General features: G+C 42.0%; 1 protein-coding gene across 1 annotated transcript in view; it reads right to left on the reverse strand.

Annotated features, from left to right (window-relative positions):
• Window positions 1-20,702, reverse strand: part of nrxn3b (neurexin 3b) — a gene marked incomplete at both ends in the record, with an annotated part of 300,207 nt that overhangs the window by 11,231 nt on the left and 268,274 nt on the right. Inside the window, one exon of the mRNA XM_083899178.1 lies at window positions 1,538-1,616. Coding sequence (XP_083755304.1) covers window positions 1,538-1,616 — 79 coding nt within the window. The remainder of the gene's footprint in view (window positions 1-1,537; window positions 1,617-20,702) is intronic.

Genomic DNA, 20,702 nt, shown 5'->3' on the forward strand with positions numbered 1-20,702 from the left:
CTCAATACTGCGTGAAGGCGCGGAGAAAATGGCTTTCTCTCCACATCAAAAAGCCATAAGCACAGGCTCTGAATGTGGTCATAATTTCGTCGGAAACAAACGCCATTACAGTGTGATAAGACTTCAGAGTAAATGACTTCCTTTCACAGATTGGGGGGGGGGGGGGGAGAATTGTGAGATTACTCACAGAATATCCCCCAAATTACACGGAAGAGACCTAATTTTCCGAGAGGAATAAATAAATGCTCGATTATCTGTTATGCTTCTGTGGGCACACGCATAAAAATGAAAGGGCAAGGCATTGTTTCAACTTCTTATTAGCTGTGAAGAGTGGACATTCGCTTGGTCCAGTGCTGAGCCATACTTAGCCAGATTAGCACAGCATCAATTAGTCTGCTGTGATGGCATTTTGAAGGACAGTGAAGCAATCAAATAGCCTGAGCTGTTAATGATTTCCAGAGTGCCTAAGGGGGAAATGCTTTTCACATACTGAGCCAGTTTCAGCAGAGTGCACACGCTCCTGGTTTACTCTATTAGGACACGTGCCAACTGCTCGTGGGCAGAAGTTTGATTGAGAGCTGCTTGTTCACAAGACGTCCAAACCCAAGTTGCCTCAACACAACAGCACCTTTGAAATCTGCACTTTAACTTACAGCTCTGGCAAAACTCCTCTAAGTGAATGTCTTATCACTTTAGTCTAAGTGTGTGTGTGTTTGTGTGTGTGTCTGCAAAGGGAGGGGGGGGGGGGGGGAGAAGAGAGACGATGCGCACAGAAATTCGAGGATATCTGTTCTCTATTAGAATGTTTCAGGTAAGGCAAGCCTCCGATGAAGGAACAGAGGTACAAACAAGAGAAGAAGAAGAATAAGAAGAAGAAGAGAGAGAGGGGAGGTGGAGGCTCTGTTGCAGTTAGTCTGCTACATATCACAGTATCTATGCTGAAAGCATCTTTGTTCTCGAAAGAATCTCAAAATGTATCCTCTGTCAAGAAAGACACGCACAGCAAGAGGAAATCAACCAAGTACAGGACAGATACATTTTGAAGCATCAGTGCGGGATGCGACATGCGGATTGATACTAATTTCGTACTTTGACCAAAGTTTTGCTCTCGACCGAATGCTGAGAGAACAAAATTAGTATCAATGCCTCATCATGTCTGCAACCGGTGGTCCCATAGCTAAGTGTAACTTGATTTACAGATGAAAGGTGAGAGCTTTTAAACTACAGTGACTATTAGCTGTATGTGTGGATTTATTTGCGGTTTAAGATAGCATGCTAAAGGAATAGAAACTCTTACTGCTTTCATCCGTCTCCAAAGAGTTCTTTCAGCTTCACGTATACAGTGAGAACCCTTCGCACTCGTGTGTGTTACTCAAAGTGGCTACTTTTGTGCACGCTTTTTTTTTGTTGAAGTTACACTTGAAGCACCCATGGGACGTGATGCTAAGAGGAGACTGTCCTCGGTAGCAAATCAAAGAAAGATAAGGAGAAAATAGACCAGGTTCAGAGCAAGCACAACTCAACACACCCATCCCACCTGCATGTCCGGAGTCGCACTCTTCCAGGTCCTCGTCGTCGCTGGAGCACTCGGCCGAAGAAACAATGTCATCTGTCGTCTGTGAAGACACACACACACACAAACACAAACACAAACACAGATAAATGTGGTTAGGCCAGGGGCAACATAGAGAGAGAGAGAGTCCTCAACTTGCTCACAGCCATTCAATTCAAGGATATCTCTGCACACACAGACCTCTCTGCCTGCCCTTCAGTTTCCATATATCACTTGGAGTCAATCATATTTCACAGTGTTTATCATTCTTCACTTTATGTGCTTTCCACCTCCGCAGATAATTGTTTTCCTTCACCCTCCGCACTCCGCCTCCAATTATTTATCGCCCCTCTCCTCCTCTGTCGTCCACAATCAATGGCCCCACCAAGCCCTCACAGATCAACACCGTCCCGACTCCTGATTTGTGCTAAAGGGTGTGGAGGGAGGGAGGGAGGGAGGGAGAGGGAGAGGGAGAGGGGGGCAGACTTGCTAGCTACAGCTGGACCGGCGATGGATTATCTGCACTCTCCAGTTCCCACAATTCTGATTTATCCCATCCCACACCACCACCACCACGCTTCACCCCCCCTTTTTTTCCCGGGTCGACTCATGGAGGACAGAGGAGGAGGAGGAGGGGGGGGGTTGTATTTCAGCGGTGTGTGCGCCGGGCAGCCGGCGTTTATTAGAATAAATCAGCGGGGCGATAAAATAAGCCCTGTCACCAAGCAGGGTTATGAAATCAGAGCGCTGATTGAGTTTTCCAGTCCTGGCCGAGGGTGTAGGGCTCTAAATATCATTGAGTTTGACAGACTAATGAAACGCGCCCCCGTGCTTGTGCTGCTGCTTTCAACAGGGCCCAGAGAAGGCTGTCTACAATGCACACCACACACACACCCACACTCACAGGCTTGCTGTTGTTCCACAATCATGTCTTACCTCACAGGAGAATGTAGTTTTTTTTTTTCTACACATAATTCCTCACTTGTGCTATGACTATGCATGATGGGCTGTACTCTGTACCAGAACATTTCAAAATGACTTAATGCCTGTTGGAGCTAGTAATCCTAATGCACCACATAATATACTGTACTCCAGCATGAGGAGGCAAAAAAAATGAAAGTGTGAGGGGAGGCTGTAAACTAAATTGCTGTAAAATATAGCCCCCTTGGTAAGAATGACATTATTTATTGAAGCCACATTACGGGCGTAAAAGTCTTGGTTATTGCTTGTTACTATGATAGCGGCAAATGTGGGAGGCAGGGACACAGAGAGGGAAAAAAACAAGAAGAGAAGATGAAAACCCTAAACCACACGTCTGTTCCATCACACCATAACAGAGGTCCAACTGAAAAACACTGCCTTTTCTCTCGCACTCTCGTCCATTCATGGTGCAGTTTTCTGCAGCTAATGACGGCGATTTCGTCTCAGCACAAAAGCCAAAGTCATTTCAAAGGCTGGGATGCAGCAGCCTCACACAGACTAAAACATGATGTAACCTTGTTTGTTCAAAAATAAATCAATCGATTATAAACACGTGCATATATGATGTGTACTCATGAATATCCACCAATCAAAAATAAGGAATTAAAAAAAACCCTTGAACGTAAGAGGATGTAAATGCAGTGGTTGATGCAGTGGTGTGTGCAACAACATTACGGAGTATGAATGAAGACGGCGGTATTGAAATGCATCTTGTTTCTACCATCTTTGGAGCACTGCAATGAATTTGTAATATTTTTTTTTCTCAATTTTTCATGCATGAAAAAATAAAATAAAATTTCCATGAATAAAACATGAGCTGCTGTAATGAGACATGTTTAGGTTGTAAAACAGATTCTTCGCAAGTCAAATCATTGTGTAAATTGGACTATGGGATGAGGTCTGTGGACCAAAACAATTATCAAACCATTAGTTTGCCCATACATTTTCACTTACGGTAGCAATGAAGCAATTTGTGACATATAAGCAGAGAGGAATGTGGTGACAGTGTGAAAATGTTAACTACATTAAAGCAGGAGGTTCCCAAGCTCAAATATACTTTTGAAACTATATTTTATCGTTTTTAAATGAAATGTGGGATACTGTAGAAACACAGGGCTAATTCTAAGGTAATGGTAGAATTGAATGTATTACATTTCTGCAAAAATTGGCCTAAAAATAATTATAACCACGTGTCCACGCCACATAACAATAAGTATTTTCAATTCAAACGTGATGAGACACTGTTGGTGCCCGAAGATAACTTGCGGAAGAACCTTCTAGTGTAAATGTTCTTTAAACTTCATATCTGATGAGGGATTTAACAGTTTTACGAGAGCTGATTTTTCTGAAAATGCGTTTGAGGTCAAGATAAGCCTCTTCAGAAATGTTTGTGCTCTCTCCAAGTTGTTGACACACAAAGCCTGAACTCTTGCAACAAGAGAGTCATTAAAGACTCCGTCTCTGAGCCTGGATAGGACTGAATGTCTCCGCTTGTATATTGTAGAGGTTTCATTTAAGTGGGAGAAGGACACGCTCCTTTGAGAGAATTCACTTTCTGTTTCATTGACAAACATCTGCAGACTCGTAATAAGAGGCCCCAGCTCTCACCCAAGCAACTTTGATTCCACTCAGTGAAACTGAAAAGACTTTTGGAGTGTAATGTTTGCCGTTTGTAGATTCACTCCGTGCGCGTCTGATTCATTTTCATAAACTTACGATGCGTTGCAGGCCCGCCCATCACAATGGCTTAGATTGAAGTGTACGTCTCATGAGCGGTGTATAACATGCCATTTTTCCACATTTGGGCAAACTCGTGAACCAAAGACATAGATAATAACATATGGCGTGAGGCTTGAAATGCAAAGAAAACCCATGGAGCGGAAAAGGCATGGGCTGCGCTTGTGCAGCGATGGGAGCCTGCGGCGTGGTATAGCATAATGATGCGGTTGGCCAGCGGGACTACACAAACTGATTTCACAGCTGGGGAAATCCAATTCTCTGTCTAAATCTCCATAGCATAGAGTGGGATATATTTTGGCAGCAAAGTGATTTCTTTTTTTTGGTGTAATTATACTCAATAAACATTCTCATCGTCACTTGTTGTGAGTCTGGGTGGTGGGATTTATAGGCTTGGATTGTCTTGTGTCTGAAGTTCCAAGATGTGGGCAAAATGCCTTCCAATTTCGTGTGTGAAGAATTCATGGGATGCACACTGATTTGGGTGCATAAAAACTTGCAGGCTATGCGCATCATGCCTGATTATCCTCATTACCCCTGCCTTCAAAGTCTCCACACCTCCGCACGGCTAACGCCACGGCCAAATCAATAGCCAGGCTTCATTAAAACTGCATTTACCTCTGACCGCTTCAGTACATCAAGTAAAAGGATCACACAGGCAATCGATAAAGATAGACAGCTTCCTTGGGAGACGAGACTCAAAATACACAAACTTTTCACCTCCCCGGTTGATGGCACTGACACAAACAAAAGGGAGAGGGTGTGAAGATGCCGCAGCCTCGACACAAAGCTCCTCTTGCTGCTTGAATCAGTAATTCTGGTCTGACTGCTATGAATCAGCCGGCGGCAATGCAGAGACAATTAGCAGACAAAACTGCCATTACCTCAGCGTGTGAAAGGAGAGCATGTTACATCACCAGCCATGCCTGACCTCCGAGTGAACAAAGGCGCTGATTAACAATAAACCTGAAGCTTCAGAAACGAAAAACCACACTTTTCCACCACATCCAGAGAAGATTTATAATCTATTGCACAAAGTTAGTAGACTAATGAAGACTAGTGTAAGAAGAAAGTGTGACACCTGAATATAAAGTTCCAGTCTGTAACTTCTGTCACCAAAACACAGCTAGCTTTGTTTGCACGTCAAACGCATCGCTCTATGTCGCCACAGACATGGCACCGCTATATTTAGAAACACATGCGTCATGTGGAGCTGTATCAGCATTGTGTGAACTCATTTGCCAATTATTTGAATCTAACAAACATTGATTTACTTAATTAATATTAAGTTCCGCACTACAGTTTTAGGTGCGTGAATGCTTTGTTATCTATGCAAAAGAGGCCATATTTATAAACAGTAGTCTGTACAGTTGAATGTCTGTTGTCAGGATTATTCATAAACGACTAAAATTTCAGACATAGTTCATTTTTAATAATATTTATATCTATCTATAAAGCAAGTTGCGTCTGTGTGTCTATCTGTGACATATATTGCTGACCGTTTGTCAGATTGCCCTAAGACTTTGGACATGGGTTGAGCATGGCCTGATGGTATGCCTCCTCGATTTTCAAATTTCTAGGAGGAATTTTAATTTTCACGGATTTATCATGCTGCACTTTCGCCGATTTATCACAGCACACCAGGCAGGCAGTGGCTCATCAGCAGCAGCTGTGCTGTCTGGTGCAGGAAGGTGGGAGTGAAGAGGCTGTCCTCGCGGTGGGTGAGACATTTTCACACGGTTCACCGCAGAACATGGTGTTATAGTGAAACGACGAGGTGTCCATTCACCAATATGCGAGCACGTATTTATTTTGCATTAGCATGCTATTACTTTGCGGCTAACTTGGCGGCTAACCTGTTACCAAAGGTAAGCTAGCGAGGTTGTGTTCAGCATTAGTGTAAGGCTAACATAATGCAAACACTTTCCAACCTCATTAGGCATAACAAAAAAATATTCATTTTCCATTAGCACTAGCGTAGCTAGCTGTTCTGACAGCCATGCTAATGCTAATCAAAAATGAAAACATTTGCGTTGTGCCTAATGAGGTTGCACAGTGTTTGTATTATGTTAGTCTTTACATTCCTTATCATGCATTACCATAACTGAAAAATGTACGTATAAGTAAGGTTTTGAAATGTTCTACATTCAGAATGTTCTCTGGTTACAGTTAGCAGGTGCAATCCTGTCCCAGCTTTGGGACAAGATGGGCCTTGAGAGTCTCAACTATCCAGACATAACTAATTTTGACATAGACAGTGATATTTTCTTCTCTGATGGGATAAAAACTCAACAGCTTCAAGGTTCTTTGTCAGACTTCAAGCTCGTTTTACCAGATATATTCTCTCTTGATATTTGTTGAATGAATTCAAATATCAAAACAAGGATGACTGGATTATTGCGTTCATTATTTTTCTGATTCTTTGAATCTAGAGAGAATCTTATCTAACTTTTTTTTTTTGTTTTACAATTCACCAACCCCATATTATCACATAAATGCTTCTTCACTAAGCACAGATTGTAAAAATGTAAATAAAGCTGTTTATTTCTTCTTTATGGAAGCAAGGTATTTGCTATGGCTGTCAGGACTAAGCTGTAATGCATCAGCACAGCTTAGTTTACAGCTTAGTATTGTTTAAAATCATTCCCACTCGCCATAGTTTCTAGTTATAAAGGATGTTGACGTTCAAGTACGTGTTACAACAACACTCTAATATCCATGTGATATTTTTTGGTCACAATTATTATTCCTGCAGCCCATAGCGCGAGGAGATCCCTTCTAAATGTGATTCCAATTGAAAAGATAAGGGAGGCAATCCTGTCTTGTCAAATCTACTGTGCTCTCCTTGAGTCAGAGTTCGTATGAGGCTCCAGCAGCCTGTGTGAGACAAATCTTACAAAGTTACACTTTTTAGTACGGAAATTCCTTGTGTCATCCTCCCTCGGCTGCAGCCTAGGAAGGAAACACTGACTGTTTATTAGTTTATCAGTAATGGCAGCAGTAGTAGCACAACAGGCTGCCACACTCTGCTACATCAGGCAGATAAACGCAGCCACTGTCTGACAGATTTTATTCCGCTACAGCCAAAAAGAAACTCTTACTATTCAACACAAGTGAGCCACATTCTCCATTACACTTGATTCACATGAGACATTTGGTTTCTAATCTGTGTTCACCCTTTCCATATTTTTTTCCACACTTTGTTTAAACTCACAGTAACTGCTGAGCCTGCAGAGGTCGCAGCGCATTTCACACCTTCTCTTTACACCTGTACCCAATAATAAACGAAAAAAGCGAAAAATCTTCATTATAAACCTGTTTTTGCACAGAAATCGGTGACATTTTTAAGATGGTGTTACACACTGTGAACTGATCTGTGAGAATCTTTCAGGAATTGCTCCCACTAATGAGCAATTTCTTATAATATTTCTTTTAAAAATGGACCGTAATTGAATCGTGTGCTAAGGGTCAGGCGAACTGAAGAATGAGTGTTTTGGCTCATGGTAAAAAAAAACTACTCAAATACATGGGTGAGAACACGAGCAGCTGCTGCATCGACAGCTCTGTCTGCATTTGAATACTGTGTGCTGAGCGTGATGGTGATTTTATCAGTCACATCAAAGCAAGAGCTTGCGCGTTGGCAGGGGGAAAAGAAAGACATAATGTACTCAAAACCACTGGCGAGTTTTCCCACTGGGTCAGTGAACGCGGTGTAAAGGCTAAAACTCAGCCGTGGCCCTCCGGGTTACAGACACGACATGAAATATGAGCGTGAACGGTGCTGTGTCTTCGAGAGGCGCGGGGGGGGGAGGGATCACATGTTTAAGTACAGTACACTGAGTTATATCACTGTGGAGGGCATGGGAGGTTGGTCCTGGATGCAATATGGTCTTATCATAACAAATGACCTTCACATGTTTTTTGTGCCCCGAGGGTGAAGGAAACACTGAGAAGCGAAGCCTTTTGAGAATAAGAGAAGAGACACATTATAGATCCACATTACAGCCCCCGCTATCAAAGCCAGTTTGTTTTATTTTACAATGCCACTGTGGCCGATGTTTTTTTTCTTCTTCTTCTTTTTCTCTGCCTTTTTTCTTTGTAGTACTGATGGAAATAAACCCCACACAAATCAATTTTTCCTCAAACGCCTTATCCTTGCAGTCAGTTGCTACAGGTATCCAATGTAGTTGCATGTCCAGAGATCAAAGTGGTGACGTGAAGGCAGGGGGAAATCAAAGAAACACAATTCACAGCAACTTCTTCTTCCCCCCAAGGTGTTCCTTGGTCACCTTAGAAATATTTCCCACATTTTACATTCGGCAGACAATTTTTTCCAGCTTGAGAAATGGTGCAGGAGGCTACAGAAATGAAGGGCCGGCCTGACTCCCACTGTCATCTCCTCTATCTAATTTGTTCCAATTCCCCCTCTCTCCACCAGCCCTTGTACCAAAATAAGATAGTCATCTCCAATGGCGGAAGCTTCGCCTTTCTATTGACGGCTGTCTGATGCGCGTGTTATCATGTCTGATCTGGGCTTTGACAGTCCGACAAGGGAGAGGCTTGTATTACAAGGGGAATCAATGGCACTAGGCCATATCCCTATCAATAGGCTGCCACAACTCCTTTTGCTCATGCTCCCCACTCTGTGGAAGATAAGATGCTGCATTAGAAATATATGAGTGGGGGGTGCAGGGTTCAGCAGTGGAGACTCGTGTTAAAAATGAGGCACGGGGGTGCGTCTAGTAAAACATTTCATCATGAGTTTTAATCCTTAACACTAATGACAGTGTTGAATGCGAATGCAAGTAGTTAAAAAAAAAGGCTGGAAGCCATGCTGTTAACCTTCACCTTCAATATAGTGGATAAATTACAACAAAATGAGCAGCAGAATCAACTTGTCGGGCCTAAGCCACACGCTAAATGATTTCCAAGATCAAATATTGATATTTCAAATGAGCACCCTCGGTGGGCCTTTCTTAGCGGCGTGCTGTAGTCAGCACAATTTCTTCGTCTTCTCCGAGTTTATGGAGGAATTGAAAGGGGAGGGCGGGGAAAGTGGCTGAGAGGAGAGCAAGACGGGAAACAGCTGGAAAGAAGCAAAAATAAATAAATAAATTCTGGTGTGTTGGTTTCAGCAGAATGGGTTATGTGCCAGTATTTCTCTTTTTTCTCAAGGACCTGCCTTTGCAGAGCATCGAGTGTTGCTGGCTCACAGCAAACTCTAATTGCCCCGAGGCAATAGGCAGCCACTTTCAAACAGGGTCATTCATCTTCCCATGGAAAAGGAAATGGTCTTTGGCCCTGATCTTTAATCACCCCCCTGCCGCAGTGTACAAGGTCATCAGGGAAGCTCTGTGACAAACACACAAACACACTCGCACAAGTACACGTATGTGTGTACACAAGCACTCGCTGAATAAGCGTCAGAGAGAGGGGGGGAGCGCATGGGTCGGTCGCATGGTGAGACGGGACGAGAGGGACGTGTGCGAGGTGAGCGGTGGGAAGATGGAGGGAAAATTTCTTCTCCCCCCGTGCAAGACCATGACGTCCTCAGGTGAAATTGGAGCAGCGATTACAGCTCTGAGTTATGGTTCGCCGTTACCGTTTGTGGTTCTTCCTTCCAAAGAGGAAGTGATGAATTCATGTGGATGTGGTGGAGATCTGTGCTGAGAGCCGTGACCAAAGCAGACGCAGGGAGAAGATGAAAGCGCCGGGAGGGGGAGACGAGGAGGAGGAGGGCGGGGTGAGGTGAGGACAGGACAGGAATGGCGAAGAATCCATTTTACTTTGGATAACAAGACGTTGGCTGAGATGTGTCCTCGAAAAGAAAATAAGGTAGCAGGACCAGCAGGGGGCGCACGTTTTATGACGCAAGGTTATAAAACGTAAGTAAAGTGAGGCTTATTTTCACAATATTTTGAGAATAGGTTTGTTTAGTGTCCGTCAGGATCACATTCAGGCTAAGTGTTACAAAAAGACTACAGGTACTTCCATCATTTTCCATCCTTTGAGAGTTTTTAATTGTTTCTGTACATACAAAGTGCTCTATGAATAAAACTGCATTTCTTTGCCGTATCACAAAAAATGTATGACTTTAGTGTGCATATTTAACATCTTACCTGTTATCTTTAACTTCAAATTAGGGTTGTAACTAACATTTCTCTCTGATTCATTTCCTGATTTGTATCTAATTTTGTTAAAACCTAATTTCACAACTGCAACAGAAATGGAAAAAAAACAAATCCATATAGATTCTCTCCACCATCAAAAACATCAAATATTTTCAGATGCCAAAACTACTGTATTTTTTTTTTTAAACTTTCATCCAATATGAAGTGATTAAACGAGAGCTCTGTGGTTTGACTTTTTCCTCTAACAGTTTTTAATTGGTTTTAACTTAATAATTATTGTTCATCTCATGCAGTGTGTTTAATATGAACATCGTCTGTCTCCTTCATTATAAATTGATGCGATCTGCACTTGACACACTCTTCGGGATCCGTGTTACGGTCATGAATATGCATATTTTAACACGGCTGGGAGGAATCTGGTCACATTCCGAGTCAGATTTGTAAAACAATTAATTCGAAGCAAACTCACTTAATCCAGGCTTTTCATAATAAATTGCCCTTTTCGTTGCCTTCCTAATCAATGCACAAATTAATTAAAATAAAAAGCAAAAAAAAAAATGAATACATCAAAAAACTAAACTAAAACTAAAACTAATGGTAATTTTTTTTTTTTAAATAATGGATGTTCCCACATGGTTAGATGAGGCTGATTAACTAAAATCTAGGAGTATTTGTTTGTTTAGGACATGGGGCTTATAAATAGACCTCAGTTGACCTCACTAATTGCAACAATACAATCAATATGCAAGACGATATTTTCTATCGTTTGGCGCTATTGGCTTTCTGTAGAGAACGTGTGAAGTCTGACACAAGTAGCTGAAATTGGACCTTGCACTTTCTCCTTGTGGACTTAGATTTTGAGCTCCCTTTTCAATCCACTTCAGCGACGCTGTATTTCACACAGTCAAAGACGATTATGTCTTCAAGTCTGTAATACCAAATCAATGTCGGCGTTATGTAATGGCTGATTCTGGCAGCTTCGCGTCTCCCAAATTAGCAGCGGGTCCCATTTGGGTTCAGTTTGTAATGAGCGCAAACCAAATCAAGCATTCAATTTAGTTTCTTTTTTAGAAGATGAAAGTTGAAACGTAATCACCAAGCAACAGAGAAATAATTTTAAGACGCGCAGTTTCGTCTGAGCCCTACCCACTGTACCGGCACATGCTTTAGACATGTAAGGAAGTCTACACACGCACACAAATAATGTATTTTAAGAGCAACAGGTTGCATTGTAGTACGCAACTCTCTGTGGACACAAAGGAGAAACATTACTGGGCCTCGCTAACAGCTCAGCCAAGCAATGAAACAGAAGACATTATTGCTGTGGAACATCACAGGCTGCGTCTGTGTGATACATATTTAATTAAATTCTACCGACTCAAGAAGACACATGGTGTACTCTGTACGCACAGATACAGTAACGCATATATACGTAGATCCTTGAATGCCTGTACAAAGAGGTAGTCTCTCTGTCTCTCTCTCTCTCTCTCTGTGCCTCCCTCTTTCTTTGTCTCCCACACGAAGACATAAATTCACACACTCAAAGTGCATATCACGGGCTGGCAGCAAATATATTCGCAGAACAGCAGTGTGCAGAGATTCATGGCCCCCAATGTGGAATAAGTCACAAACTCTGTGAGCATGGCCTCAAACGTTTATTATAATATCATAGTGCACAGCTCAGCGAGCTTCTCTTGATGCGATGGTGCGCTAACACTTCAAAACTGTGTGGAAATGTGCTTTTTTTTTTTAAAGACAGTCAGATGAAATATCAGTGTCAGTCTCACCGCATCTGTGTGGTGTTCAGAGCAAAAGGTGTCATTGATCAGCTCTGATGTTAAAGTTGGCTTTAATTTGGTGACTAATTTGCTCATTCTCAAATATTGGTAACATAAATTTAAACAGATTTTTTTGGAGGTGAGTTAAAAGTAATAGCTTGCTTGAGAAAGGGTGAATTCCAATTCCTTGCTTAACCCTCAATCTCAAAAATGTGCGCTCCCTCTAGTGCAAGTGCTGTCCCGATTCTCAGAAAAATTTAATTATGGGGCAAGTTTAAGGGCTGTATCGCCCTCAATATTGAGATTTTCCGAGACCACCCTTGGGAGCAAGGGCTACCCAGAATGCTTTGCGTGTTTTCACATAACAAAGATGGCGCCGAAGGCAGCGATACGAGTACGCTACAAATTAAGTATTTTCTTTGGTATATGAAAACCATTGTATTATCTTAGTTTAGGCCCATATTATGGATTACTGACGTCATTGTTGCGTAACATTTATTTTTATTTTACGATCTTTTGTCAACAGCCGGCCGGTGACAAACGGATAGTAATAAATAATCCTGACGCAAATGTGTTCTTCTTCTTCTTCTTTGGAGTTGACAGACTGGACACAGCTTTCACGTTATTCTGCCCCACACAGTCTGAAGATGTATCTGCATTTAAGGGGTGTCCCATTTCTAAGACAAAATTAAAAAAATGACAAAATAACCCTCAACGCTTGGTTTTGAGGGCCAGTTAAGATTAAGGGTTGAGCTTGAGGGTTAAGATAGGAATTGGAATTGGCCCCGAGTCTCAAATAAACAGATCTGCCACAAATGTAAAACCACTTAGTGGTTTTAATAATGTGGCTGATAGGTGTATCTGTCACATGCTTAGTGGAGCTTGGAACAAAGATGAGAAAGCATTAGGGATCATCATTCAACAAATGAGTGAGCAAACGGATGAATAGGTTGGGGATATGTTCCTATCTTCTATATCTAATATATGCTGTGTCTTGTTAGGACATCTGAGTGAGGATTTATTCAAGGGTAAAGTAAAGACAAGAAAAAGCTTTTTTAATGTGAACATTAAATAGATTGTGTTTGTTTAAACCACAGTGTCCCATTTCCTATTGACAGTATGACAGTTCTACACTAGCTGTTCCCCACTGCTCTTTGTGTCAACCGACGCTAATCTGTGTCAAACACGGCTACAAAATGTTGACATTAATATTGATCTTCTCATGCAACCTTAATGGGAGCATTTCCCAAAATGTTGGAATAGTCATGTACGGCATAGCAAGATAAAGAAACTGAAAACACAAGGAACAAACCCGCAGTGAGGCAAAAAATAAAATGATAAAAGTGACATTTTTTTGAACAGGAAATTCCTAAGTCTGATATCAGGCAACTTTAAGTGTTACACACATAAAAGAATAACAAGCTGGAAGAAGTTGAACTTCTTTTAATAGTTTTGTTCCCAGAACCATTGTGCTGGAAACAAAGTTAATTAAACACCATCAAGAGTGTGGGATCTCACAGCAACCTCACAACTTTTTTTAAAATGGCTCGGCGAAGGATTAAATAGCGAGTGTTCCACTTTGATAATCCATGTAAGTCGACTGGAGTGTGCTCAGGGACAGATGTCATCTGCAGAAGAATATGTGTTTGATATGTGAGGGAGCAAATAACACTCGGGAGGTTTTTAAATCCACAATTGTTCGGTTTAATTTAAGAAAAAATATAGCTTGAGAATTAGAAGACATTAAATTCTCTAGAGGTGATAAGTTAATTATTGTATTTAATAGTTTGGTTGACACAGGTTACATTCAGCATAAAGTTTCAAAAGAATTGAATATTTATATTAGTCTGACTGAAAGTGGACATGGACTGTTAGTCCGTCTGAAATATTACGATTGTAATGCAGCAAGAACTTTGCATGTTCTCCCCATTTGTGTCACCCCAAAGTTGGTTCTCAGCAGGAACTAAAAAAAATAGTTGGTTCTTGCTTGCAAACCATGACATCAACAGTGGGCGTGTCATATTCTGGGCTGTGAAGACGAGCGGTAAAAGTAGAGGAAGTATGGCGAAAAAGTGCAAGTTGTTCACTTCCACCTGAGTAATGCAGAGTCCTCCCATGACCTCCCACTTTGGTTCCTCTTAAACTGGTGTGAACATGGGCGAGTCCGTCAGAAAGCGCCACGGTTCTGAGACTCCAGAACTGAGCCAGAACCAGAACCACGTCTGTCTAAAAGCACTCACATTCCAAAAACAAACATGCAGATTTTGTGATTTGGTAAACTGGACAGTCTCAATTGACTGTAGGTATAAGTGTGTCATCCCTGTGATGGATTGCCGCCCTGTCCTGCCTTTTGTCCTTTGTCAGTTGGGATTGGCACCACCGCTTTCCCACGACCCTCATGTGGAGGATAAAGTGGTAGAAGGATGGATGTGATGGAATTTCAACTGAACTCAAATTGGCCTGAACTCTCCGTGCGTGTTCCACAGTTCCCGTCCCTGAGCTTTGACATGGAAAAAAAGCAAGAAATACATAGCAAAATCCTAACCAGTGCATTTTTGGACTGAAAAGGAGTTTTCAGGTTTATGCTCTGCCAGCTCAAAGAATTTAATATTTTAAAGTTCATGGTTGGTAAAGACATGACTAAATAACTAGCCACCGGCTTAATTTGTTTTGGTCTGTGACAGAATAGGTCAACCATAAACTGCTTATTACTAACAAGCTGAAAGGGGAGCATGTTTCCACCTGGCCCAGTGGAGTTTGACACTTTTCACTCAATAAATCATTTCCCCACTATTACTTGAATACTGGGACAAGGACGGTTAAGTAGCCTAACTACAACCACAGCTTGGCTTAACTGTACATGGAAACATACTGAGCATTTTGTGACTGGTAGTGTGACTTTTTTTTTGCTTCAGTTGTGTGGTTGAGGTTATAGTTGTGTACAGGGCCGTTTTCTAGCTGTTTTGGGGCCCTATGCGAGATACTATTTGGGGGCCCCTGTTTTTTCCAAACTCGAGGTAGAGATTTTTCTGATTACCCCACAAACACTTACATGCTTTGCTAATATATGCATAATGAATGCATCCAATACGTGCAGATGAAGACAGGTACTTTTAATTCTCAAAAATATAATAAAATATGAGTCTGAACTTGCAGTTTGGGGGCCCCCCTGGTGGCTGTGGGGCCCTATGCAGCTGCATAGTCCGCAGTTATAACCAGTCAACCATGTTTGAAATCAGCACAGTGTGAGGCGAGCCTGTGGACCACCCAGAGCAGATACTGATGTCCTGCCGATCAGCTCAGAAGCAGCCGGGGCTCTGTGTGTGCGTGTGTATGTGTGTAAATGTTTGCTTGTCCCTTTGTGCGCAAGTGCCCCGCCGTGACAGCGGCGGCTGACAAGACAGCAGGTTAACACACACACATACAAGCATTTCTGGAGGATCTATATAAGCTGTGTTGTGACGCATGGGGGGACATCCATTACAAAAACCCCTGTGGTTCAAAACCCCCGTAGCTAGCTGCTGGTTCTCACACACTGAGAGACAAACTGCCCCTGAGCACACACACACACATATATATATATATATATATCTATATAAAAAACAAAATACATGATCTACAGACATTAAATTGTGAACATCAACAAACACATTCACACAGAGAAGCCTAATGGAAGTAGCTTTATGTGCATATTCTCTTGCACAACAAGTGACATGAAAAATTCATAAAGGGAGTCGCAATGTAGCATATACACACTCGGGCGACAGAGAAGACAGATAATGCATGTCAGTGCTGGGAATGAGTTTGTCATGATGGTAGGGGGCGAACTCTATGGCAACACACACTGAAAATCTTAATACACTGCTGCTGTGCTGCTCTGATGGTTTTCATGTGCAAATATGGACGTTAATGTAGCTTCAAGGTACAGTGGGCAGGATTTATTTGCTGTTAGTGGTCAATAATTTGATAATAACCTCTCAGCATGATGTAAACAAAATCTGAGAGATGATGACACCTCTGTCTCACAGGGCAGTTTAAAGCAACTACTCTGTATACAGGTCCATTATGGCGCTGGATGCACTGAAACCTTCCTACACTGCAAAGAAACCAGACAGTAAATGCAATAAAACATGTGTCAGTATTTGCAGCAAGTATCCGAAACGGAGAGATTGCCTTGGGCCATCTGTTGCATATGAAACAAAGACGTCTGTCCATGCTCATCTGATGAGAGGAGCTCAAAAAAAGTTGTTGAGTTGTGATAGTGAGTATTTAAATAACCTGCAGGTGAAACTATTAACTGCTCTTTCAGTGATCCTGCCTGCTGCAGCTTTAAACGGCTTGTGCACGCGTTTGCAAATGCACTTGGCCGAGATTAAGAGATCCGAGAACACATTCTGTTCATGGATGTGCGCGTGTGTAGATCCCTGGCTCTCTGCGTGTGTGTCCTTCTAATGAGCCACGCAGTTGGCAGTCTGCTAATTGGTCCGACTGAGCGAGTAGCGAAAACCTCCAGCGTTCATCTCCCACTATTCACTGGGAGGATAGGGTGCAGCGCAGGGCAGCCAGAAAAGCAGAAAAGACAGAGAGAGGTGGGGATAGTGATGAAGAAAGAGGCGAAGAAAGAGGCAAAGGTAAGGAATGAATGGAGAAAACATCCTGTGGAATACGAGACTACTTCTACTTCGACCTTTACACAATTACTTGGCAGGACTGAGCTCTTGCTGTGAGGGAGGATGATCACAGAGATGAACTAATTGAAAAAAAAAAAAGACGGCTGACAGCAGGTGAAGGAGTGGAGTGCACACACGTGTGTGTACACACACACACACACACACACAGGTGCACTCACATATATGAACAGATGAACACGGTCATCAAACATCATCTAACAGACTACCACGTAGAGTCACGCAGCATGCTGCACAGCACCCTCCTCGCTACCTCTTGAAGAGAGAATGCATCAGTGATTATCATATATCCCCAGGCGTTAAGCAACATCCCCGACGTACTTAAGAGAGGCAGCGGAAAAGAGGCGAGGCGAGAAAAACTGCGATAATAAAAGGAAAGGAAAGTGTTAGTTAGTGTGCAAACCTTGTCGAGCATCAGTGTGAGTGGATTCTCGTTTATGACCGGGAGCTGCATGTTGCTCTGACTCTCTAAACTTTCCTGTAACTCTCCACTTGACGTGATCCGTTACAATCACTGTGAAAAATGATATGGAAATGGAAGAATATCTGCCACTTCATGTGTGAGAAGTGCATTGAAGCGCATTGATATGGCATTATTTACTTCTCGTCTGCAGAAAAAGACCCCAATTAAACTACAAACAATTTACCTCACATTTCCCCGTCTCCTGAGCACTGGGCCGGTTGAAGATGATGGACGCAAGCAATTTCTTCAACGCGGCAGCCATGCAAATCACTTTCAGTGTTTCTCTCCCAGCTGTTTTCCCCCCACGGTAATCTAGATTGCAGGCTCGCGTCCTAATTGTTCCCAAACATCTCAGGCCGGCAGCGCACGTTAATTGAGAACGAGAGACGCAGATCTCCCATGAGAGGCTTGCATAAATGAGCATTCCCAAAATGACACATCAAACCAGCGAGCAGAAAATCTGCTCTTTGGTTCATTTGGAATAATGCAGAGCTGAAGGGCAGGCAGCCATTCTATAACTGCTTATTTTCCCCCCCATGTCTAAATGATGTCTGTGTTGTAAATACTCATCGGTAGTATCAAAATATTCCAGGTGACCAGTGCAAGTATATGTAAAACAGAGCTTTCAATCACCACGCATTTGCTAATCCACACATCTGAAGAGCAAGCGCGCATGGTGCAGAGGACTACAGCTGCAAAATCAATCTCCAAGGCTGAAAGTACAAAGTACTTTTCATGGGTTATTATCTCCAAAAACGAGATGTTTTTTTTTTTTTTTATGTCTAACTGCTGGCAGGATCATGCAAAAAATGGCTGATGACTGAAATTGTGCATATAGAGTGCTAATATCTATGAAAAATTAAGCCTTGCGTTTGTTCATGCGGGACACAGTAGTCATTTGCCCCAAATGCAATCAGCTGACAGCCACGCGCTCACACCAAGGTGGTCAATTTAATTTAGACTACTCCCTCACTCATTTCTTGCTACACCAATGCTGCCTCGAACCGCAAAGCTCTACCGCCTCCACTCAAGCCTTCACGTTTCTAGATCACAGTTTGACTCAAAAGTTTGAAATGTTTTTCAGTGTCTTGCTTGGGCTCACTCTTTTACACGAGTTTCATGTATTACGTTGCCTCCTTGGCATTGAACGCTGCTTGCCAGAATCAAGTTTTCCCCCTGTTGTAGTTGCCAAATAACGGAGCGCGTGCAGAGTTTGAAGACGCCACGTGATAAATCATACGGAATGAGAGCTGAAGCTGAAAAACTACGCCAGTGATGAATCATTGCACTTGCTTAATATTGTCGAATTGTGAGTTCGACAATACAAAAATAGGATTCCACACTGCACACCTTCTTATTCTTCATCATCAAAACCCCTGACACCGACATTAACCATCTTGTAAACTAATGGCTGAGAGTTCTGATGGGACGTGTCGAGCAAACGCAAGAGCACTTCTTTCTATTCCGACACCCACAGATTCCGTTTGTACTCTTAAAACCCAAATGATGGCAAAATCATTTTAAAGTCGTCCAAAAACGTGCAGTAATACGCCATTAGAGGAGACCTTAATGTATAAAGAATCCAACTTTAAAAGGACATCTTCTCTCACCCTCCTTACTGGCTTTTTATGTTGCAGGCTTTTACTAGAATTTTAATCAAGTGTTGCATAACTTCAAAAATAATTATTTCGCCATTTAAACTTCAATAGAAACCACTTAAGAACACCGCAGCTCACACAGCCAGCAGAGCTAATGTCAAATGTTTATTATTTTAGAGCGAGAATATGTTGCTCGATAAAAGAAGGAGTCCCCCCCGAGACTTAAATGCCTCTTAACATAAACAGTTTTATAACAGCGTCATATTTATTTCACTGTGCTTGTTTATATACTGTACATTATTTGCTGCATTACGTCTGTTCTAGCCCTTATTCACTTGTTTTGCCAAGTCAGTAAAGAACTAATTAACACAGTGTTTATGACGGTGGAAGAGAGAAAAGTGAAGTGTTTCTGAAGAGCGTGACATTTGTTTACTGTTTTACGTCTCCATGATAACTTCAGTGTGTAAAATCTCATATGCAACAGTGCAGGAAATAACAATCTTGCCATTATATTAGCATTTCGGCTTCCTGCGTGGGTATATTATCATGACTTTGTTCAGAGTGTGAGGGAGAGTTGGGAGCAGGCAAATACAGCCAACATGGTTTGCATTAGTCACCCTCCTCTGAATCAAATCAAACAAATGTCCTCGCTGCTAAGTGGATGAACGATGACTCGGTTTGAAACCTTAAAAGACGCGGAGGCTTTGACAGCAGGACCGAGGCTGAGGCGGTGGGCATGACCTTCACAAGGAGGCAGCTTTTTTGACATATGAACTGAGACCGTTTATAATTTTCACGAAGAAATGCTATGACGAGGCAACTCATTACAGTTGCTGTCACCGTGGGTTTGAAAATCGGGGCGTGCCTCTCAGACTGCAGCAGACTTCATTTAATCGAAAAGCACATTACAAAACATTGTGTGTGGCTGATGAAGCGTCTCTGACTGAAACCTTTACAAATAGGTATCCAATATTAACTGAGTATGGCTGAGCTGATAAAAAGGAGTACAGGAATGGTAAGATACGGAATTTAAAGCATCTGAAACCTTTTTTTTTATATATATAAACAATAATTATCAGTTTAAAGAGTCTTTAAGACTATGTTTTCAAATGCACCTAGACCACAACATTTCATCATATTGTATAATTTATTGCTCAGTGCTGTTATTGTTACTGAAAGAAGTCCAGATTCTTCCCTGTGTCTAAATTCTGCAAGCATTTTAACTGGAAATCAACTAAAAGGAGTTTTAACTAACATTTTAAACTGTAGATTTGTGTTAAAATGAAACACATTTCACTAGTTTTTGTTTTCTAGCAACTAACAGCATATAAAAATAATAGTTTAAAGTATAACAAACTATTACTTAAGTAATTGGTTTTTGCACTGGGAGAGGTTGAAACTCCTTTCTTGCCAGTGTTATTCTTCAGTTGACCACTTGACCCACACAGTGGCTAAGTAACACAGTGAATGAGAGCGAAAGGGAGAGTAAAATGAAAACAGAATGTGTCTGTCATGTTGGTTCGTCCCCGCGGAGCTACCATTAATTAAGCGTGAGATTGGTTCTTTCCACTTCCCACTCCTGTCTCATGTGCTGTTGTTGCTGAGAGGTTGAAGGATTCACCACTTCTCGCCTCGGAAAAAAAAAAAACTGTGTTGTACAAGTCTACCAAAAATATATGTGTGAGAAGATACCAACAAACTCACACACACGAGCACGCACACATACTTGCTCACACACAAACAAATCGCACTCCTTGCACAGCTGCACACAAGC

Source organism: Microchirus variegatus (assembly GCF_963457635.1).
Source record: "Microchirus variegatus genome assembly, chromosome: 12".
NCBI lineage: Eukaryota > Metazoa > Chordata > Actinopteri > Pleuronectiformes > Soleidae > Microchirus > Microchirus variegatus.